The sequence below is a fragment of the Emys orbicularis genome, chromosome 3 (assembly GCF_028017835.1).
Source record: "Emys orbicularis isolate rEmyOrb1 chromosome 3, rEmyOrb1.hap1, whole genome shotgun sequence".
In the NCBI taxonomy this organism is placed as follows: domain Eukaryota; kingdom Metazoa; phylum Chordata; order Testudines; family Emydidae; genus Emys; species Emys orbicularis.
The window spans coordinates 39,699,291-39,724,403 of NC_088685.1; the positions used below are offsets into that span (position 1 = coordinate 39,699,291).

Here is a 25,113-nt window from a genome sequence, read left to right on the forward strand (position 1 = left end):
AGCAACAGTGCTATCTGCTAAAACTATCATACATGCCATAGCTTTGGTGAATAATCGCCTGCCTTGAAAAAGGCTCTAAACAGCAGATCCAACAGACCATTGCATGGTATTACATCTGCCCATTTCTTAACTACATGCTGAGGATTGTAAAATAGCTGGCATTCATTTTGGTTCAACGTAGACATATTGCTAATACAATTTTCTTATCCCCCCCACCTTCCTTTTTTCTTTTTCATTTTCTCATTCCTAGCATGTAAATTGGTTTCTCACTAATTAAATCTTGAAATGCCTTCTGGCATGGCAGGAATATTTTGACTTCTGTATTTCTATGAAATTCAATAAAACATGTGAAAGTTCACTTGAAAAAGTATTGTTTCAAACTTTTAGAAGTTAGCTAATGGCCTTATGATAATACCCTTGACAGAGATTCATTTTGATTCACCATTTGAAATTAGGTTTGGGAAGATAGTGGTAAGAGATTATATAATCAGACTAACTGGAATCAATTTGCTTACTGTGTTAGTTGAGTTTCCATTCAAATGTAAACCACTGTCAAAGAGAGGTGAGGAAGCTCCACTGCTATGATCACTGGATGGTCCAGGGGAACCTGAAAATCAGAAGGTGATAGATAATTGCTTAACTATTTTAAAATATTAAACAATCCACTATTATTTCAACTGAGGAAGGATTACGATGTGAGAACTGGTGAAATAAGTCATCATACAAAAACAAACACGTGATTGCCTTTTAGCATGACAAGCAACAGTATGCATCTGATCATAGGCTATACTTTACAGGATGAGAAAGATGAAGGCAGTTAGATATCTTTATGTACAGACTGCTCAATGGGATTACTCACATGTTTAAGTGTTTGTCAGATTAAGCCTTTTTACAGTAAGGTTGAGTTTTTGAAAGCTGAATAGAGAATTTAGCCACACATCTCCCATTAAAATTAATAGCTACATTCCCTAGTCACATGTTAAGGGCATATGCATGCACTGGTTTGTAAATACATCTTAGCACTTGGCTTGAATGGTGCCTATTAAGTGGACAAGTAAACTTTATTAATGGATCTGATTTTTTTGTTGGTGAATGCCTGTTATTTTAGAGAATTGGAGATATTCATTATTTTAATTGGGAAATTAAATGCAAGAAAACACATTATTGCAATGTTCATATTGCATGGTTATGTGCTCAAAAGCCAAGTTTTGAGCTAATTCTTGCTCGTGCATGTATGCATTAGGAGGTTGTCTGTAAACAGATTGTTTGATGGCAGCTTATCTGAGAAATGTATGTCTAGTTAGGTTATAGATGACATATATTATATTAGAAATAGTATGTGATTACATAATTAAATACTATTACAATGCAAATGCCAAAGAGCACAGGGTTTAGGTTTTGCTTTTTGATTTAATTCTTCCATTTTTTTTCTTTGCGTGCTTAATTGTGCAAACTTCTCATTGAAATAATGTATGTTTTACATTGAATTTACTATGGCAATCTGAATATATTGATAAAAGCATGTAAAAATCAAACTCACAGCTCCACAATCATTATCACCAAAATTCATTATTCTGTCTGCAGCAATCACTTGAAATTCCTCTTAAATCATTTCTCATTAATAGGCCGATCAAGTCTCTAACTTAACAACACATAACAGAGGATGACAATCATTCATGTCCATATGCCTTTTTTATGCTTCTATTCCATGCACATTTGTTGGGCTTAGCAAAAATGGAAATACATTCATAGAACTGTACAATAAGGCTCATCTTCTCCATAACAATTTATGCACATATTTTAACTAGAGAAGAAAGAAATGATTCAACTTTATTTAATTTTTCCAAGCAGCCACGTCTCTGTGTATCTCATAATGTTTTTTATATAGCCAGACGTGCTAAAACCACATTCTATGGGAAAGTTACCGAATAAATCCCTACCAAGTTTTGAACACTACTGGGCATGTTTGGGTTTTTAGTAGTTTCTTCAGGCCTTTAAATCTGTTAAAAACAGGTATTTAAAATTACTTTAAAATGCCTTATAACAGTGGAAGTTTGCTGATGATCATTATTTAACTAATCATGCTTTCATTTATTTTATAAAATATTTGTGTGGAAGAGTTAGAAACATATAAATATAGCTTATCAAATACATTGCCTAAATTCACAGAATAAAAAAAATTCTATAGTTTGTGTGCAGATCATACTCCAAAAATACCTTTTCTACACTGGTAAGTTGCCACTCGCACTGGTTTTAATGGATAATATTTAATGGATAATATCTCTGTGGCCCCTGAGGCAGAGGTGGCTCCACGTGCTGCCTCCATCCCCAGCACCATCCCCGCTGCTCCCATTGCCCGGGAACCGGCTAATGGGAGCGGCGCAGGCGGCGCTTGCGGATGCAGGCAGTGCTTGCGGGCAGCGCATGGACACCCGCTGCCTCCCTTCCCCCAGGGGCCACAAAGACATGCCAGCAGCCAGCCACTTCCAGGAGCAGCATGGGGACAGGGCAGGCAGGCAGCCTGCCTGAGCCCTGCCTACCGGGAGACACCTGTGGTAAGCACATCCCAGCTGAAGCTTGCCCCTCGCACCCCCTCCTACACCCCAATCCCTTGCCGCAGCCTGGAGCCCCCTCCTGCACCCAAACTCTCTCCCAGAGCTTGCACCCCTCACTCCTGCACCCAAACCCCCTGCTCCAGGCTCAGCGCGGAGCCCCCTCCCACACTCCGAACCCCTCAGCCCCAGCCTGGTGAAAGTGAGTGAGGGTGGGGGAGAGCGGTGGAGTGAGTGGGGCTTTGGCTCAGGAAGGGATGGGGCCTCGGGGAAGAGACAGGGTAGACCCTGGGTTGATCTTAAATTCAAAAAGTGATCTTTAGCATAAAAAGGTTGGAGACCACTGATTTAAGTATCGCAACACAGAGCGCAGAAAAGCCTATATATATATATTTAAAAATTTGGGCCTATATTCTTACACATTGAACATTAAATAATAATGTACATTAAAGAATAAAGCTTCTTGCAGTAAAATATCTGAAAATAAGATTACTATTTCTGTCAGTGTCTGCTCATTATGAGAAATATTGCAAAGGGAAAAAAAATTACGTGTACCCATTAATTTCTTCTTACCTAATGGGAGCTTTAGAAATGATGGAGCTTCCCTGAGGTACTGTACAGTGATGGTAACTTCATCGCCAGCATTTCGCAGTAGGTGTACCTGTCAGTGTGACAAATAACAGCTACTTTTTATCAAAAGAGAACCAGCCACAGAAAGCAAAATAGTCTGCAACAAAACCTCCATCTCTGTTGTTTTGACAGAAATACAACAGTAATGTTTATCATTGGAATGAAGAATATCTTGTGGGTCAAGCCACTCCATCAAATGATAAAACCAAGTATACCCACAATTACTGAAGAAACTGAGAAAAATTAAAAGTGGAAGGACAGTTTGTGTTTACGTACAGACAGGAAAATCATACACCTATCGTGACAGGTAAGTGGTACATTAAGGATGAAAAAATGAAATGTAGTGCAAGTTTTACATTTCTGTTTCCTGATTGATATAGACTTGTAGCAGGAGTTCATTTTCCTTGGCCACCCAGAGCACTTCAGCCATGTTAACAAGATACAAGAAAATACTGAGTTAAAATAATCAAATGGTTTGTACTATAAGGCCTCTTTGCATACAATTGTTTTCTAACTCAGATATTGAAAACAAGTGAAGTCTATTGTGGAGTGTAGCTGAGGCCTGGCCTGACATGAATAATTAACACATGGAGGGAGGCCTCATTTTTTGGAAGACAGAATTAGGGAAGTAAATGAATCATCAGAGTAGCACTGCTGTATGCCACATAACAATACGTGAGTGCCGAAGGCTGGAGTCGAATTAATTTCTTGGGAAGTCGAGTGGGGAAAAAAGTCTCAAAGGGAATCCCAGCAGTTTCTGGAAAGGATCTTCATTCCCACTCATTTTCCTCTGCACCTCCCTGCTTCAAAGCATCCCGCTCGCTCCTTCTTTGATCTCACTGAGCTCCTGCTCCCCACTTAGCCTGTTCTCTGCTCAGTGAATTTACCTCTTGGCCCCAATATTTGTCTCAGTGTTGATATAATTGCAATTGTACCATAACTTCGGCAATATCTGATGTTTTATTTAAAGCCACAGCTCCTGCAGCCACGTGCTTACATGAACACCTCAGTTTTCATTTAGAAAAAAGCCCTACTAGGTGTGGGGAAAAAGCTGCAAACATCGCCCGAGTGCACCCTGGAAACTCAAAACCAGAAGGAAAAGGAAAAGAACCATTCATTTATTCTAAATCTCACAGTTGCAAAGCCAGTCTCATGATTTTGGGGTATAACTCCTTATTTCTGAAGATGGGTGGTTGGCAATATTGGTCTTCCCTGCCCCCCCAACATACAGGTAAAGGGGGTGCCACCTGTAATAGCAACCACAACACCTCTCCTTTAGCTCCCCATCCTCAGCAGAAATATGCAAATGTACCCTTGATGGCTGTTAACTCACCCACATCCTCCCCATTCTCCATGTATCTGTATACTCTCCTATTGCATCTCTTTGGGAGTGTCTTTGTTTCATCCCTTCGCACAGTGTCTAGCACCACAGGACCATGCTCTCTGATTGGTGTCTCTATGTGCTACCATAATATAAATAAAAACAGAACTGACAAGTGGAAGATGGAGAACTTATGCACTGGCAGGCTAAATGACTTGTTCAAGGACACAGAAAGTCTGTGGAAAGGCTGAGGACTGAACCTAGCTATCCTGAATTCCAATGCAGAGCCTAGGCCACAACATCATTCTTCTACAAAAATTGTTCATTAAAAGCTGAGACTGAGTTGTAGGCTCTGACAGTCATGAACTGTATTATACCACATTCCTGAATAGTTCAGATAACTGTTTTATGTGCAGCCTATTACATATCTGCACACATTTTAGAAACTTCAGTTGGTATAAATAACTGAATTTGAACCTTCAGCTGAAATGAGTAAAAAGGATGGTGGAGAAAGCATACTTTGGGAGTGCATAAGCTCATTTAGGTTGGATTTATAAAGCATCTTTGTTCACGGTAAGTTTTCACATTATTTTTTAGTATTTTTCAAATTCCTCAGTAACTGGATGACCACTTCATTTTTAATTAACACTGATTTAATAATTCTTAAAACCCCTATTTTGACCTTTTTGCAAATCTATCAAAACCAAGATTTTTTCTCTTTACAACAGTACAATTTGTACAGGTCAGTGCCTGACCCATTCTGCCATGCCTGTACAGAATTGTTTTGAAAGATAAATCCAGTACTGGCAAAGAAGTACTTTCCATTCAGGTCACAAAATCAAAAAAAAAAAAAAAGTAGGGCAGCTCAGATCTTCGGTAAATGGAAAGTCAATATTAATCCATCCTTCCCGCACGTAAGGGTCTGAGCAGAAAGAAAAGTGAGTGATCTCAAGTAACACTTTACATTGAAAAATTAGTATTGTGCCTTGTAGCTTTAGATCAGCTACTTTGAATGAAGAGATGGGAAACTCATGGGGACCTACAATAAATGATGTCTTGGCTTTTAGTTTTAACAAACCCTGTTTTACACTCTAGATTCTTATGTAGCCTTCATCACTTATCTAAGTGTATTACAGTCATTAATGCATTTTATCCTCACAACATCCCTGTGAGGTAGGGAAGTATTGTGCTTCATTTTACAGAAACTGAGGCACAGGGTAGAGTAAGTGACTTACCTGAAGTCACCCAGGATCTCTGATTGATCAGGGACCTGAATCCAGATCTCCTAGGCCCCCTTTCAGTGTCCTATTTACTATACCATCTTTCCTCCTAATGTACTATACATATAATTTGATTAATGATTAATTTTAGCAAAATTTGGGATATTAGCAAGTTCTGTTTTGAAGAACATCATTGATAAATTGGATGACCTCTAAAAAATGCACAGGATTCATTTTATAGGCCATTACTCAACCCTCCGATTCACATTGTTACAACAGTCTATTTTAGCTTTGCAACCGGGCAGTCATAAACAGTGCGTACATAAAGCAGTCTGTGATGAAAAATGCTCATGATAAAGGTTGAGGAAACAGTTGGTAAAGTCTTGTATATGTTGAAATGAGTCACTATTTACTTTTTTTAATCAGTCACAGGATGATGAATGTGGCTTCCTGAACTCCATTAATATACACATTAGGATTTGAAATGAATTGATGTACTCTTTCGAGGCCATTCATATCAACTAATCACTTTGTGCTATTTATGTTAATCTGCATGTTAATGAAGCCTTCAAAGCAACATCCAATGCTTTTAAATTTGAAAAATACATTTCTAAACTAGAAAGAGTAAATCAAGATCCTGCCGCTCTCCAAAGATGGAATGTCTGAAATTTTGACTCATTAACCAAGAGGGTATAATTTGGAGAAACGTCTTATTAGGGTGTCTTTTAAAGTTAAAAACAATTCATTACATTATTCTAGTTAAAATATTGTAACTAATTAAGAAAGTTTCAATATTTTAAACCAACTGATATAATTTAGTCCCTTAGTCATTATATAACAGAAAAATATGTGAAATTCCTCAAATGTTCCTTTCATATATATGGACTTTGATATGACTTGTGTGTCTCAGAATTAAAGAGACAAATTCAATCAGATTCTTTGGAAGGCAGTGCAGACCCACGCAAAGGGTTCATGTCTGCAGAAAGTCAGTCAGGGAGTTGTGGAGGTGCAAGGTATCCACAACGTCTTCTCTTCTTTGTCAGATATGTTCATGTCATACTCTCTGTTAATCCAGCATTGCAACTAACCATGGGAGAAACCAATTCTGACAAAATGGACTGAGACCACAATAGGAGATATAGACAAACATTGACATAAATGGCCCCTTTCGGGGCCTCAGTCCAAGACAGCACCTAAAATCATCATTTTCAATATCTGCAGAAAAGTCTGATGTTCTGTCTGGCAGAAAAGTGCCTGCAAGAGACACACAAAGAGAGAGACAACCACACCAAACATACCTGGCATGCATATTGCTGTGAACGTCAAAAGAAACACCTATAGTAGCACAATACATGTATGCAACAAAAGACTGGTGAAAAACACTGTTGTGAAACACCATGGTACAATGGAACTTATTGAACTCAAACAAATAGCAGTGGTTTCTCTTTAAAAACCACCTGAAGAGTTAGCATGGCCAACTGACTTTCCCCAGCAAGGAAAAACAAATAAACACACCATATCTTGACATAGGCGACTTCAACAGTCATCACCATCTGGGGATATTCCAACAATGACAATAATGGTGAAATAGTTGAAAAGTAAGAAGCAACAAACAACTTGAGTTTGCTCTATGATTTCCAGGATAAATATACTTTCCAAAGTGCACAATGGAACAAGAGGAACAATCCTGACCTCGTCTTTGTCATCTCTGAAAGTTCAGAAAGGAAGTCATGGCAACAGTCCTAAAAATCACAACATTGACCAGTGCAAGTGACAACAGAGGCTGCAGTACGACCCAAGAAAACAAAGTACCCACTGAGATTCAACTTCAGAAAGGCTGACTGGGAAGGCTTTACTGCTGAATTGGATGGATCCATCTGTCATATTACTCCGACACACATGCACTATGGAGAGTTTTTCTCCATGGTGTGGAAGACTGCCCAACAGCAAATTCTAGGAGATGCTGGATGCTATATATGCCTGGACTTTCAGAACAAACAAGTGAACAATATTAAAAATATGTCAAATTGTTTGACTTGGATCCCTTCCGCAAAGAAACCATTGTGCTCGAGATAATGCTTATAAGAGAGATCCAAAAGGAGCAGTGCAACTACTGGAGGGAGTTGATTGATAACCATCAATGCGTATCAGTGCAGTCTCTCCCAACCAAGTAGCACACCAATTTATTCTAAATGGTAAAACAGTCCACGAAGCAAAGCACAAAATGAAACAGATTATGCAGGAACTTCAATCACTTCTCACAGACAATGAAGTCCGCAATGAGTCCTTCAACATTAAGGAGTTGACAATAGCCATGAAAACACTTAAATGTGGAAAGACAGCCAGATTCAATGGATATAGTGAACTATTACTGTACTTTGAGATTGACAGCAATGAAGAGGCTACTTGATTTTTTGAATTCTTGCATGGAGACAATGCAGTTACCCAGGCTGTGGAAACAGGCTAACATGGTTGCACCACTCAACCATGTAAAGACCCTAATTCTGCAAAGAGATATTGACCAATACTCTTACTCTGCTCAACCTACAAGCGATACAAACGGATTATAATGGGTAGAACAGCACCCACAATGGAAAGCCAGCTGTTTGATAACTAAAGCAGTTTCCGCCCAGGGCTTTCATGCTGTGGTCAAGTTGCAAACCTATCTCAATACATCAAAGTTGGCTTTGAAACTTGCAAAAAGAGTGGCTCTGTTAGTGTCATACGTAGCAGACAGGTCAACACAATGAGTCATCATACACTTCTATGGAAACTGGCAAGAATTTTGAGACATAACAAGTTGGTCCAGGTCTTCTACACCCTGCGCGAGAATTGACATGATCAGAAAAGTTGATGGTATACTCAACGGAATACACAGTAGAACCTCAGACTTAGAGATACCTTGGAAATGGAGGTTGTTCGTAACTCTTAAATGTTCAGTAACTCTGAACAAGATGTTCTGGGGGCAGAGGAGTTGGAGCTGCAGCCGCAGGGTGAGGTGGGGGAGGGGCTTCTGACCCTTGAGGTACCAGGGCTCTGGGAGGGGGGTCAGGGCTTTAGTTCTGCGGCTCTTCTCCCGGTTTCAGCCTCGTGAGGGGCGCCAGAACTCAGGGCTTCAGCCCTGCAGCTCCATTCCCGGCTTCAGCCCCACGGGTAACAAAAATTGGTTACTGTAGCAAGCTTCACCATCATGCCTGTCACTCGCACCATCTCCTGGGACCACAGACCTTCATCACCCCACTCCTGAGGACTGTCCTGACCAGATCAGGCCACAGAGAGGGACCCATATGACATCATAACCTCTACCAGCTCCAGCTGAATCCCTCCCCCCCACCCCCTGGGATGAAACAGGATCAGACTACTGTAAATAACAATGGTTATTTGAGAAATAGGGAGTGGGTGATTATTTTAGTCTGAAGCTGTCACAAGAGAGCACTGGACATTTGCAAAGAGGAAAATAATGCAGAGTTTTTAAAAACAAAACTGATGACTGATTTTTGTAAAATTCAAATACTTCCCTTGTTTCATTGCTATCATTAGCCAAAACAGTGAACCATGCCATGGAGTTACAGGCTTGCAGGATGAAATCCACCCGCTTCTTTTTTGTTTTTTTAATAACGATCACATTTCCCCCTCACCCCCAACTTTACATCCTCCTGTTCTCGCTGCCTGTAGCCAGGATCCATAACACATTGTCTGGTGGCAAGAGCAGGGAACCAAGAAGCTTTAGTCAAAGGTGTCACCCACTTGCATGTGACTTTGAGCAATACAAAACCTTGCTGTGTCTCAATTTCTCTTATCTATAAAGGGGATCTATTGTTTACATGCTGGACCTCACAGGGTTGCTGTAAGATTCAGTTAATATTTGTGCCCTACTTTGAAATTCTAATGTTATAAAAAAGTATTTGCTTTTACTATAATAAATATGAAATGCCATCTGATCAGCCCTGCCTAATGCACCTTAAAATAACCACATGCCTGAAGAGCTAGGGAAATCACAATCCCACAGAAAAAGAAATCTTTAATATTTTTTTATTAATCGGGTCAAATTTCCATATCCACATATACTAAACCTCAGCAAGGGGTGGGGTTGGTTACTAATGGCAGCATAAATAGCTTTTGTTATTAAAGGAACACTGGTAATTCAATACTTTTATCAATATTAAGTAAATCAAATGCACTAGGCAAATAGATCCTTGGCTATGCACAAGGAACGTGAAGTCCATGTTAGAGGGTGGGGGTGAGGTGCAAAGGTGAGTAAATTTAGTTTTGCATTGGTCTAGCACTTGTGTAAATTAGAGCAGCCTGAATGATTTTCTATGTTATGTCAGCTGCCAAAGGCTGCAAGGAGTGGAAATGGCAGCCAACGATTGCAAGGGCATAGGAAGACCTGGCCGTATCCCTTTTCCTCTGGCCAGACATCCAATGGTGACAGTGAAGGTGGGATTTAGTGTAGGAGCCTGTATAGCAGCTCTCTGCTACTGGAACATCCTGCTGCTCTGCAGTGAAACTTGGTGGAACCAATTACACTAGCTCTATGGTTAGATTCTGTCAGTGCAAATTGGCTGTACTGCACCTGAGAACCTGACTCCTTGTATCTCTGTTGCCTGCTAGCAGTTAATAATGTTAATTTAAATATCTATAAAACACTGCTGCACTTCCACATGTTCAGCTGGTGGATTTTGTGTTTTGCACCATCAACATATGTAGTTTGGCCAACTCTTATGCTAAGAAATGTTATAATTTATCTTAGTGTCTTAATGATCAACCCACTAGATTATGTGCACAGTGTAGGCTATTATGTTCTCTGTTGATGGCCAAATATATTCTCATTCTCCCTTAAACCTTCAATTTTACTTCTGGACTAAGCTGGAGACAAACATATACCTTTTCATAATGAGCACAATAACACAGCTGAAAACTGCTGATGGTATGTATAATGTCTGGTAAAACTCCTATTTACTATAGCATGACATTCTGTTCATATATATATATATATATATAGTCAGCAGTTGCAGATAGGTACCCTATGTTATTTAGTCCTCCATCACCAGTGGTATGTAGAGCCTTTTAGAGATGTTAACAGTTCAAATGTGTCCTAGATTAAAATATGTCAGAAAGGTGTTGTCATCTGACTGTTGCTTGATGCCCAGAGGGAAATGAGTTAGTTTCAACCCATTAGCTAGTGGTCAGGTAGTCATATCACAAAAAAACATCATTAGACTTGATACCTTTGTTAGTAGACTCCCCACAATGGTCAGGCATGTCTTAAAAAGACAGTTTGTGCTTAGGAAAATATTTCTGCTTTCTGACTTCTTCCATATTGTAGTAGTCAACAAATAGTAATATCTCCATGCTGTAAGACTGACCATATACAAATAAGTCTTTTTGTTCTGAATAATCTCTCTTAATATGCCAGTAAACAACTAAAAATGCCTTTTATTTTACTTACCTGTTGAGTAATTTATTAAGATATTGGACTGAACCTCCCTGTCTCTTTACACCATCTTCTCATCCATGCACTGAGACCCCAATGTAGCTGGTCCTGTATATGGAACCAGAATCATTTCAGAGAAAGCTACCACAGAGGTTCTCTATAATCATCTAAATTGAGCTTCCAGCACCTCTCCTTTACACCCTCCTACTTCTTTGGTATCACAGACTCCATCCTTAGGAATTTGTCTAGATGTCTCAAGAAAGTCACCACCTTCAAATGCAGTTGGCAAGTCACGTGGTCATCACATATCAATCCATGAATATTTCTAAAGATTGAATCCCCTTTCACCACAGCCTGTGTTTCACATGTTACCCACATTTCTTGGAGGGACCTTTTCATTGTGTAAGGAATGATCAACCTTCTCTACCTCTGTTAGAAGGTGTGGTCCATGTTCTACCTTGGTCTCCTCCTAGTATGAGATGTAGATTGGGGAAGTCAGTTTTGTGGTGGATGTGAACCACGAGGTCCTTATATTCTGCCTTTACAAATAATTCCACCTCTCTGCTCTTTCATTTCAATAATGCCATGCTGTAACATGGCCTCTGAAGGCCATAGGTTGCTTGAAAAGTATGCACATATATGCCACAAAGTAAATAGTCACACATTCTGCACTCCATGAAATAAAGCCAGATAGCCTCAGACCTGACTTATTTATTGCTGGTGATCTGTCTCAACTGATTATATTAGAATTCCTACTTTGATTGTGTATTAGGTTATTTATTTTAATATAGCCTCAAAGACCTCATTATGCCTGGCACTGTGCAAACAGAGGCAGTCTCTGTTCCAAAGAGTTTACAGTCTAAAGAGACAAGACAGAAAAAGATAATGATACAACACTCTGCTGTTACTGATATCATCCTTAGGTAATGGTAAAGATCTCTCCTCTCTGTGTCAAAATATAAAGTCCTCTAGTGCTGACTAATCATTGAGCTGATTAGCCTCTGACATGTAAAAGTTCCATTTATTTTTGGCTATAAATCAGCAGAGAATTGTGACTTCAGTAAAGATGCTGTTAACAACAGCTTCTAAAGGGAAATGAATTACTTTCAGAAGCAATGTGTGACTCTAACCATGGGAAGGGCTAGCAGCAATTAGGCTAGGTCTACACTGGGGGGGGGATCGATTTAAGATACGCAAATTCAGCTATGCAAATAGCATAGCTGAATTCGACGTATCCGAGCCAACTTACCCTGCTGTGAGGACAGCGGCAAATCGACCGCCGCGGCTCCCCCGTCGACGGCACTTACTCCTACCTGCGCTGGTGGAGTACGCGCGTCGATTCGGGGATCGATTGTCGCGTCCTGACAAGACGCGATAATTCGATCCCGGAGAGATCGATTTCTACCCGCCGATCCAGGCGGGTAGTGAAGACAAGCCCTTATACAGTTTAAAAGCAGAAAGATAAACCATACTGAGAATAAATAACTTCTATATTAGTTTAGTTTAATCTTTTTAACAAAATGGAATACACAGAAAGTTATTTTTTCCCTCCATGTTCAGTAGGAACTAATACAGACTATTCAGTAATGCGCTATGGGCCCCATACAATGTCCTTACCTAAAAATAGCACTTGCATTATTGCATACCACTACAAGTAAGCAATGCAATAAAGTGGAGTTCTCTGCACTCTGAATCAGCCTGTAGCCAATTATTTAATAATTTAATAGAGAGATTTATTGTTGTGGTTAATTATAATTAATGTGTGATGGATAGGTTTAAGTAGGATAGTATTATAGGAGTATAAGGCTTATAAGTGGTATCAATCAATAAGGCCAGAAACCAGATATGCAGCTGCCTAGCCCTTGTGTCAGAGAGGTGTGGGGGGAAGGTAGGAAAATCATTCTGGTAGCTGGAGTGGTCAATTCCCTTGCACATGAGACACAAATCCAATCAGAGAAAACCACTGGAGAAAAATTCTAGGCAGCTAGTCTTCATCAAGACAGCTCACTCCAGGACTACCTCTCTGCTCAGAGGCTAGAGTAAATTGTTGACATGACTGGATTAGCTGCACAGAACACAATGTATGGATGTGGGAGGTGGAGTAACTGGCCTGGATACACCCAGTTGCCCCGTGACCTGACACTTTTCCTCCTGTTCAACCTACTCATGCAAATTTGCTACACAAGGTAAGCACAGCTTTGGTTCCTAATAGTTCCTGCAAAACAGGTTTTTGACCTGGATCTATGGCAGAATAGCTCTAGCATGAACCACTCTACATCAGCCATTGCTACATATATTACTGCCAGATTAGTAAGAATCTATGCAGCTGCTACATTTAAATAAACTGTGCTAAACTACAAGAAATAGCTAATAAATATATTTATCCTACTTATCGCTTAGAATAATTCCCCCTACCACATTATCAAAATAAAAACATATTGGATTGTTCACAGATTTAAATTAAAGGAACTAAATTCTCTTCAATAGCTCTTTCCTTCCATTTCTGCCCTTAAATATTTTAAAGTGCACTTTACCTTCTTCAGCCACAAGACTCTCTTATTTCATTTAAATAAATAATGCTGCTTTTCACTGTTCTCACCATCAGGAGCAACATACAGAAAGAACAAACAGGTATTCTGTGACTTTTCAAGCTGCTGTCTGAGTTTGGTGTTGAACCTAAACATTATTGTGTTCCACTATGAATTTATACTTGTACAAATTTCTGTGTGAAGAAAGAACCATCCATATATGCTGGATAGGCAAATAAAATCTAAGCCTGTTTCAGTTCCTTTATGAAGCAACGGAATTTTTTTTTTAAATTGCTCACGGCTAGCTATCAAATGTAGCCAGAAGCACCCATCCATGGGACTATAATTTTGCCATGCTTCAGAAACTCCAGGGCCTTCAGAACACCAGCATGACTTATCTTTGTGGGATAAGCTAAGGTGTTAGGTCACTTTCACCTCATATCAATGGTGCCTTAAGTGAGCCAGATCTAACAGCCTGTGGTGGGGCCAGGCTATCCCGCCTTAGCCCGGAAGGAGTTAAGCCCCAGGGACTGGGTGGCGGGGCCAGGCTACCCCGCCTTAACCCGGAAGGAGTTAAGCCCCAGGGACTGACAGCGGAAGTTCCGCCTCCCTGGGCGGACTGGGCATGCTCCAAGTGCTATAGGAGTATAAAGGGAGGGAGACCAGCTCATTCTGGGCTGGAGCCCGTAGGAGAAAGACCTGCCGGGGAAGCTCCTGCGGCGGACCAGCCACAGCCGTTGGCTGCACCGGGAAGCCGCCGGCGCCCCGGCGGTTGGAGGAGACCCAGGGGACGACCGCACCCGCCGAGTACCAAGGACCCAATGACTCCTGGGAGACCCCAACAGAGACTCTGGTAGGAAGGGACCCCGGGAGGGTGACAGAGTGGTACCTACCCCCCCCCCCGGGAAACTCAGCGTGTTTCGGTCGGAACCCCCCCGTTGAGTTGGTGAAAAAGCCCTACGCTACGGTTAGGGCCCCGGGTCGGGGCCCCCCTACTGGGGCTGTCGCACCCCAATGCCATGGACTCCGGCCGCTAGGCCACGCTACCCTCTACCCGAGGGTTGCTTCCGGGACTCCGGCCGCTAGGCCACGCTACCCTGCACCCGAGGGTTGCTTCCTGAACTCTGGCCAACAGGCCCTACTGCCCTGTAACCGAGGGCTGTGTTACAGACTCCTGCCGTTAGGCCGCGTCTCCTTGAGGAAAAGGGGGCGTCATAGACTCTGGCCGCTAGGCCATACTGCCCTGGACCGAAGGGCTATTTGACGGATAGTGGCGGATAGTCCACGCCGCTTGCAACCTTAGGGGCGTGGACCATCACACTTGGTACCAGAAGTGGGGAGCTGCCCAGGACCTGCTAAGAGGTCCAATACACAGAGTCTAGACGACGGAACCCCTCCCGCCGTCTAAGATGGATTCCGAGAAACTTTTAAAGTGGTTGCTGGAGAACCAGCAAGAACAGGTGGCCCAACAGCAACAACAACAGGCACATCTGCTGCAACAGATGGCCAGCCAGCAGCAGCTACAGATGATCCAGCACCAGGAACAACAGCAGCAACTCCTTCGGGAGTTGGCCGCCCAACATCAAGTACAACAAGAGCTCCTGGTCCAACAAGTGGCCACTGTAATGCGACCGCCAGGAGTTTCCGCCCCCACCACCACAGGCGCGGGGCCTGTGGAGTACCTGGGGGGACTGACGGTTCGCCTCACAAAGATGGGGCGAGGCGACGACCCTGAGGCATTCCTGGTTACATTCGAGCGGGTCGCCACCGCTGCTCGGTGGCCCCCAGAACACTGGGCCACGATGTTGGCCCCCTATTTAATGGGACCGGCGCAGATGGCCTACCGTAACCTGAATTCCCGAGAGGTCATGGACTACCCCCGGGTGAAAGCGGCCATTTTAGACCAGACCGGCATTAACCCCGAGACGTACCGCCAGCGCCTCCGTAAAAAACAGTACCCTCCTGGGGCTCGGCCTCGGGCCGTGGCCCAACGGGTACGGGACCTCTGTTGGAGATGGTTGGAGCCTGAGGGCTTGACCGGGCCGCAGGTAGCGGAAAGGGTGGCATTCGAACAGTTCACCCAGATCCTCCCAGCAGGAGGGAAAGCATGGGTACAGCATCACCGACCGGCTACCCTGTCCGCGGCCGTGGGCCTGATGGAGGATTACTTATCAGCTGAGGAAGCCCAGACGCACCCCCGTAGGTCCGGAAACCTGAGCCGGAGAGAAGGACCAGATAGGGGAAGCCCTCGGGGAGCGGGGGCTCGGGAACCTGCCCCCAATATCCGACCCGCACCCAATAACCTTCACAGTCCCGGACCCAGGCGGGAAGTCCCTCGGAAGCCGAGTCGAAGGGAACGGCACCCCCAAGGGGGACGGAGCCCAACAAGGGAAGGCAACGGACCCTCGGAGGGCCGGAATCGCTGCTGGGAGTGCGGACAAGAGGGACATTTTCAGCGGGAATGTCCTTATATGGATTGCAACTATGGGCAAGTGTGGGTTGCCGGTCATAGAGCCCGGAAAAGGGGCCCGGGGAAATTGGTGGTTCTGGTGCGGGTCGAGGGGATCCACACGAGGGCTCTCGTAGACTCAGGATGTAGTCAGACCCTCGTACGGGAGGGGCTGGTCCCGAACCTTAGACTTGCGTGGGATAAGATACACTTACAGTGTGTACATGGGGACATCCGCCCTTATCCCACCGCCTGGGTGAGGATTGGGATAGGGCAGCGGGAGGAAGTCCTCCACGTGGGTGTAGCCCCCAGATTGGCCTACCCCGAAGTGCTGGGACGGGATTGGCCAGAGTTTAGGGAGGTCCTCCAACAGTATCAACCATCAGCTCCACAAATCGAAGGAGCTACGTCTCCAGGAAAGGAACTCCTCGGACACACGCCGGAGACAGACCAAGGGGAGGGGACGTCTACGGCGGGGCAGACGCCCACTGAAGCCCAACATCAACCCATGGAAGAAACTCAGATGGAGCTGGAATGAGATATTGACTTTGTGAGGGAGCAGAGAGAGGACCCAACGCTGAGTCAGGCTTGGGAGCAGGCCACTGTCCCCGGAACGGGAGAGGACGTACCTCCGAGACCTCCGCAGGGGCCACGGTTTGAGGTCCAGCGGGACCGCCTATATCGGGTGGTGCAGGAGCCACATACGCCTGAGCCACTCCGACAGCTATTGGTTCCCCAGAGGCTGCGACGAGGCCTACTACACTTGGCACATGCCAACCCATGGGCCGGACACCTGGGGCGGGAAAAGACCCTTCAGAGGGTGGCCCGCCGTTTCTTTTGGCCCGGCATTCACCAAGAAGTCCGAGAATATTGCGCGTCTTGCCCAGAATGCCAACGGGCGGGACCAAAAGGTGTACCCCGAGCCCCGTTAATACCCATGCCGGTGGTCGGTGTACCCTTTGAACGTATCGGAATGGATTTAGTGGGACCCTTAGAAAGAAGCAAGACAGGGAATCGATTTATTTTAGTAATCGTGGACTACGCAACCCAGTACCCCAAGGCTGTTCCCCTCCGAGCGGCCACGGCACCAGTGATTGCCGCCGAACTCGTGAAGGTCTTCGCTAGGGTCGGGATACCCGCGGAGATCCTGACGTATCAGGGTACTAACGTATCCTCGAAATTGATAGCAGAATTGTGCCGCCTCCTGAATATACGGACGCTCCGAACGTCAGTTTACCATCCACAGACAGACGGGCTGGTGGAGCGTTTTAATGGTACCCTGAAGTCCATGCTGCGGAAGTTCGTAGAGGAAGACCCCAGCCATTGGGATACATTATTGCCAGCCCTGCTGTTTGCCATAAGGGAAGTACCCCAAGCGTCGACTGGGTTCTCGCCCTTCGAACTTCTGTACGGCAGGCAGCCCCGAGGGATCCTGGACCTCTTAAGGGAAGACTGGGAGACTCGCGTGCTCGGGACCACCCAGTATGTGCTACGTCTGCGAGAACAGCTCCAAACCTTGGGGTTTTTTTCCCGGGAGAATCTGCAGCAGGCCCAAGAGACGCAGGTTCGGCTATATAATAGAGAGGCCAAGGCACATAGTTTTAACCCCGGGGACCGGGTGTTACTCTTGTTACCCTCGGCTGAATCAAAGCTCTTGGCCAAGTGGCAGGGACCATACGAGGTGATCCGACGGGTCGGGCCCGTAGATTATGAAGTCCGGTTACCGGGATGACAGAGGGACACCCAGACTTACCATGTGAATCTCTTAAAGGCCTGGAAGGTTAGGGAATCCTTGTTCATCACCTTCTCGCCCCCAGACCCAGAACTGGGACCCCTAGCAGGGGAACCCCTAGACCACAAGCCAGCGACACTCGGGGCCGGCCTTACCCAGGCACAGCGAGAGCAAATATCGCAGCTTGTAAAGGACTTCCCCGATGTGCTATCAACCCACCCAGGACAAACCAACCTGACGAGCCATCATATCGCGACGACGCCGGGCCAGAAGGTGAGAGAGAACCATCGACTCATACCCCGGAAGATGTGGGCCACAGTGCGACAGGAGTTGGACACAATGCTTGAAATGGGTGTAGTCGAGGAGTCGAAGAGTGAATGGCGCAGCCCCATTGTTCTGGTCCCGAAACCCGATGGGACCACTCGATTCTGTATCGATTTCCGGAAGGTTAATGCCATCTCTAGGTTTGACGCGTACCCAATGCCCCGGGTGGAAGAACTCCTAGAACGACTCGGGGGAGCGAGGTATTTGTCGACCCTAGATTTAACCAAAGGATACTGGCAAATCCCCCTTACACCCAATTCCTGAGAAAAAACGGCCTTCCCAACACCCTTCGACCTCTTCCACTTTGTAACCATGCCATTCGGGTTACACGGCGCCGCAGCAACATTTCAGCGGCTGATGAATAAGCTCTTGCTGCCTCACGATCAATATGCCACGGCGTATATAGATGACATTGTGATCTACAGTCGCAGCTGGAAGGACCACCTTCGACACCTCAGGGGAGTCCTCCAGGCCCTCCGAACAGCTGGGCTCACGGCCAATCTAGCAAAATGCCATCTCGGCCAGGAAGAGGTGACCTACCTTGGGTATGTCGTAGGGGGAGGGAAGTTGCGCCCCCAAATCAATAAGGTACAAGCCCTTATGGACACAGCTACTCCCACGACGAAGAAACAGGTACGCCAGTTCTTGGGACTAGCCGGGTACTATCGTCACTTTGTACCCGACTTCGCGTCCATAGCTGCACCTCTATCGGACCTGACAAAAAACTCCCAGCCACAACAGGTACTGTGGTCCGACCTGTGTGACAAGGCCTTCAGGACACTGAAAGACCGACTTGTGCATGAGCCGGTCTTGCGACACCCCGATTTTTCAAAGGAGTTCATACTCCAAACAGATGCGTCAGAGGTAGGCTTAGGAGCAGTCCTCTCCCAGGAATGGGACGGGGAGGAACACCCAGTACTGTATCTAAGCTGAAAACTACTCCCTCGAGAACAACGCTACGCAACAATAGAGAAAGAGGCCCTGGCGGCGAAATGGGCCATTGATGCCCTGCACTATTATTTACTGGGGAATACCTTCAAATTGATCACCGACCATGCCCCCCTCAGATGGATACACAGCATGAAGGACGCAAACCCCCGAATTATGCGCTGGTACCTGTCCCTCCAACCATACGACGTCCGGGTAAGGCGCATGCTAACGCGGATTTCTTTTCTAGACAGGGAAAGGAGGATGGGGAGATGGACCAGCCCTGGGGACAGTCCTTCTTAAGGGGGAGGGTGTGTGGCGGGGCCAGGCTACCCCGCCTTAGCCCGGAAGGAGTTAAGCCCCAGGGACTGGGTGGCGGGGCCAGGCTACCCCGCCTTAGCCCAGAAGGAGTTAAGCCCCAGGGACTGGGTGGCGGGGCCAGGCTACCCCGCCTTAGCCCAGAAGGAGTTAAGCCCCAGGGACTGACAGCGGAAGTCCCGCCTCCCTGGGTGGACTGGGCATGCTCCAAGTGCTATAGGAGTATAAAGGGAGGGAGACCAGCTCATTCTGGGCTGGAGCCCGTAGGAGAAAGACCTGCCGGGGAAGCTCCTGCGGTGGACCAGCCACAGCCGTTGGCTGCGCCGGGAAGAGACGCCGTCCACGGCGGTTGGAGGAGACCCAGGGGACGACCGCACCCGCCGAGTACCAAGGACCTGACGACTCCCGGGAGACCCCAACGGAGACTCTGGTAGGAAGGGACCCCGGGAGGGTGACAGAGTGGTACCTCCCCCCCCCCCCCGGGGAAACTCAGCGTGTTTCGGTCGGAACCCCCCCCGCTGAGTTGGTGAAAAAGCCCTACGCTACGGTTAGGGCCCCGGGTCAGGGCCCCCCTACTGGGGCTGTCGCACCCCAATGCCATGGACTCCGGCCGCTAGGCCACGCTACCCTCCACCCGAGGGTTGCTTCCGGGACTCCGGCCGCTAGGCCACGCTACCCTGTAACCGAGGGCTGTGTTACAGACTCCTGCCGTTAGGCCGCGTCTCCTTGAGGAAAAGGGGGCGTCATAGACTCTGGCCGCTAGGCCATACTGCCCTGGACCGAAGGGCTATTTGACGGACGGTGGTGGATAGTCCACGCCGCTTGCAACCTTAGGGGCGTGGACCGTCACACAGCTTCATAGGAAGTTATTTGTGAATTAAGCAATATATTATATCCATTAGATGTTCCAATACACTACTTGTAAAGAAAAGAGCATTTTGTTGACATGTCACAAATACACACAACTTAGCATTATTAGGGTAAATAAGGACAAAATCACCAGGAAACAAGGCAGACTTCCTAACTAGAAAACTTCTAATATATTTAGTGACTTTGAACACACATGAACAACAGTATCTAATTGTCATTCTCCCCTCAGATCCATAGGTAGAGCTCCCACTGAAGTTGATGGGAGTTCTGTGTTTATCTACAGGGGGAAAAATGGCCTTTTGTAAACAAGCAAAAATTTTGTACTGAACTCAGCTTATTTAAGTTTATATAAATTGGAGCATCTAGAATCAGGAGTTCACTAGATTATTCGTATTCTTCAGGTATATTAGAAACCTTCCTAAGTGACAGTTAAATGACTATGTTAGTGTGAAAGAAAATAGAAACTCTGATCAACCTAAACTGATCTAAAGAGACTAAATGCAGGTCTTGATACGATCTTTTTGTAGCCATTATTGTTCCAATTTTCTTTGTGAGTGTTTGTATTCATAACACACCTACCAACTGCTAGTGAAAGGATTATATCTGATGGGAACTGTCTCTAAATAGAGAGAGAGCCTGAAAACCTTCACCTTCATTCGATTAGCTACAGCATGAAATGACAATGAAAACAATTCTGGCTGAACGATAGTCAATAATCAATGCTGGATGTCTTGTGCTGCTGAGTGTAAAACTAAACTAGAAGCTTGTGATGTTATCAGAGGCATCAGTTCTTGTGCTGCATTTACTGGTTTATAAGCTGTTGATATTTTGGAGGCCATTTCAGTATCCTCATTATACACTTCTCCAGTCCTGCACCTTTTGTTCTGCAGCATACATGCCTGGCCAAGGAGGGGTTAGTATCTCCAGAGACCAGTATCTCCAAATAACAAGTTGACCAGAAAATAACATGTTTTTTCCCCCTAAGGAGATTACCCACCTTACCCACCTGGAGAGCTAGAGACAGAGTAACTGGTATCATTGATATAAATATCATGGATTTGAGCCTGCAAGATACTAAGTGCCTTCATATGTCATTGATTTCAGTGCAAAATCGTGCCCTGTAGGAGTTGACGTTGACTTTGTGTTCCTGTTCTTTTTTTAAATTCCAAATTTAAAACGTTTACAAAATAGGTAAGAAATAAGAGAACATGAAATGAAAACTTTTAAAATCCAGCATCCATAGAGATGAGGAAAAAATATGGCAACCCAACAGCCATAGCCCTATCTTGAATATCTTATCAACAGTGATTTTTTTCTGCATAGATACAATTTCTTGCTCAGCATATAGTTAATGACAAAACTTTAGTTGCTGCTCACCCCATTATTACATATTATAATTATAACTTGGAGAAAGATTAAAGGCCTTGGGCCTACTTTTTTCCTCTCTCTTACGATTGATTTTATACCAGTGTAAATCCACTTACTGATTTCTATGTCCCTACTGAGCCTAGCAAAATAGGACCTCAATCCTGATTGGAGCCTCTTGGTGTTAACACAAAGCAAACAATTAATAATAATATATCTGAAAGAGTTCAAGAGGATCATCCTCCTTGTATTTCCCTTTCATTTTAGAATTCTTGGATATAGTGCTGAATATTTGAATCACGTTAGAGTGGATTGACAGCTAATAATGTCTGGAACAAGCAAGACTCCTTGTGTCGTATTTACACTTCCTTTTTTTAAAAGAACACAGTACAGGAAAGCTGGATTGCAGGGTTTTATATGAAAACCATGAAGTCAAGGAACTATTCTTTTTCACAAAGTTTCCACAGATGTTAATGATTTTCAGGCATGTGATTCATGAATTCCAGAGGATAAAACTGATGAATAACTGACATATAGGAAACTATTTAACTTTTAACCAAAAAGTTATTTTAGCATGAGGGGTTGTGGAAGATGTGGGTGTGGGACCTGTTAAAATATGACTCACAAAAATCACATACTACAACTGTTTCTGGTATCTACACACTCAGTTGAAATGTAGATAGAGGGCTTGTATCCAAAGACTATTGAAGACAAAAGAAAGACTCCCATTGACTTCAGTAGCCTTTGGATTGAGGGGAAAAAAAAAAAAAACTTAATATGTGGGTTTACAGGATTTATTTTAAAATATTGAGTGCATTCCTAAAGTATATGGCAATATATAGCAGACTATTCTATGAATAAAGTATTACATACTACTGTGATAGGAACTATCTAAACGCCTCACAATCTTAAATGCATTTATCCTCCCAACACCCCAATGATGTAGGAAAGGACTGTTCTCTCCCATTTTAGAGATGGAGAACAGAGAAGCCAAGGTCACACAGGAAGCTTGTGACAGAAGAGGGGACTGAATCCTAGTCTCCCAAGTCCCTGGCTAGTACGCTAGCCCCAGGGCCAAACTTCATCTCTTGAAGTTATGTACCTATCTTGGCCAAGATTTATCCATCATGCGCTGGCATGATGTATTTTATTTACTTTGTCAGTCAAATATTTCCTTTGGCACCTTTTTATCTGTTCACTATGGATGGAATCCTGCTTGCATCTTTATCCAATCTTTTGGTTTTGAAACCCCCCTTGTGATTCCCAGAGTACACCACATTGTACTTTTCTCAATAATTAGCATCTAGTCCTCTGATGTGCTGATTATGGCTTGGTAAGGTCAATAATAATAATTTACCTGTGTCAGGTAGATAAAAAATGTCCAGAATGCAATTCAACTGGATTTGATTTTCTGGTCTGTTTCATCAGTTTGATTCAATTCATCAGCTTGTTCGCTGTCTCAGGTGTATAACTAATTTATGTTCTGTGAGTATATTTTGTGTCTACCAACCACAGGCAGGTGCAAGGGTAGAGTCAGGCTCCTAAATCCATTTCCATCTAGTGAAAAGACATGCTTTCCTAAATATTACCCATAGCTCTGAACCCTATTCTGCAGTCCTTAATTACTCCTTACTTAGGCTCAGCTCCCATTAAAGTAAATGGCCTTCAGAAATGAAGCAGGTCCTTTGTTTTAGAAATAATTCCTATACGTACTATAGACTATACAATGATCCAAAAGGGAGTTTCATGCTATACATCTCACCTCTTGTCAGTATATAGTACACCACTACTAAGCTTGTCTTATGTGGAAGTAGCCCTTTACATATCTTATTTTTTCCTTCCCTATTCAGGGGATGTATAGGGTGTAAAGTGATTGAGTTCCACCATTGTAACCAAAATGAGCCTACATCAAAAGCCTATGAACTGACTTTCCTTACTTGAATGATTCAACACACGAGAGTACACATACAAATCAGTCCATGGCGGTACACTAGTTTCTATTCTAAAGCTCAACCTTCTTAACAACATAGAGCAGAATTCCGCCTCATGCTAGGCCCCTTGGCTGGAAGGAGAGCAAAAAGGGAAGGGCTTTCTATAATCAAGGAGCTGGACAGTAGGTGGAAAACAGGCAATCTGTGTACCAAAAGGTACATGTGAGCAGCAACCTATTCCATTACAATTGTAGTTCTTTCATCACTTCATTACTGAAGTTGCTGAAAGTTAGGGGGAGAGACCTAGATTTCAGAATTTTCTAGTACAAGAAGTTAATTTGTCTATCAGTTTTAATTATAGTAATTCTGCTTTTGTGCTCAAAGATTATGCAGGCATGTTGTAAGTGCTAGTAATACCAAACTCCTTGCTGCTCTTCTGATCAAGGGAATTAAATGGTTGTGAAATAGATGCGTGTGAAATAACAATACTGTGACAGGATATATCAACCCCGCATTGCCAAGGGTTAACCCACTCCTTTGGCCCCAGGAGGCCACACCCCCTTGCCCCTGCTAGACATGCTCCCAATGGAGGGAGCATACAAAAGGATGCAGCCCAGCTCATTTGTTCAGGCTTCTGCTAAGAAGCCACTGGTGCTCCAAACCACCGAGGCTGAGCTCCCCAACTATGCTGCGGGAGCCCAGACGACTGCAGAGACTAGAGGGGACGACCAGCTGCTATCAATGGAGGAGCTAACAGAATTGGGACTAATGGTAGGGAGTGACCCATGGACCATATTTGCGCATATTGAGACTGGATCCTAAACCAAGTGTGACAGGGTGGAGTGGCCCCGCACTGGTACCACAGGGGTTAATCCTTCCTTCCTAGCAGAGGAAGCCCCACCCCTGAGACTTTGCTGGGCATGCTCCAACTGGAGAACTGGTATAAAAACCTGCGAAGCTGCTCAGTCGGGGCTGACCACTGGAGGGGAAGGAGGCACGCCGCCAGCTCCCGAGGAGGGAGAGCCTGTGCTCCAGGATCCGGAACTCAGCCAAGCCGGGATGAGCCAAGACGGAGCACACCATGGGGGGGGGGAAGGTTGGCCACTGGGCTGCACCACTCCGATGCTGAGAGCGAGTTATATGGACTCTGGCCGCTAGACCCCACTACCCTGACTAAGGGGTGATTGCGTGCAGGGAGGCCATCAAAGAGGCAAGCATGCAAACTTGGGAGTGGCAAGGTTCTTACACCCCATCCCTGCCCACCCCAAAGGGGCAGTAAGGTGCCAGGCCCGCCATACCAGGGTATCTGCTTATCCTAGGGTCCTGCGTCAGAACCCAGTGGAGTAGAGTGGGTCCAGGTTCCCCTACCCTTCCTGTACTTGCCATTGAGCAACCCAGCCTCTGGGAGAGGTGGCCCATAGATTCTTGCCACTGGGCAACCCTACCACTGGGAGAGGCAGCCCCATAGACGCTTGCCGCTGCACAGCCCTACTGCTGGGAGAGGTGGCC

General features: G+C 44.8%; 1 protein-coding gene across 1 annotated transcript in view; it reads right to left on the bottom strand.

The window, feature by feature from the left end:
* Positions 1–25,113, bottom strand: part of SNTG2 (syntrophin gamma 2) — a 480,514-nt gene that overhangs the window by 153,789 nt on the left and 301,612 nt on the right. The window contains exons 7-8 of the mRNA XM_065401720.1: positions 3,126–3,213; positions 516–607 (exon numbers count right to left, since the gene is read on the bottom strand). Of these exons, the coding sequence (XP_065257792.1) occupies positions 516–607; positions 3,126–3,213 (180 nt within the window). The remainder of the gene's footprint in view (positions 1–515; positions 608–3,125; positions 3,214–25,113) is intronic.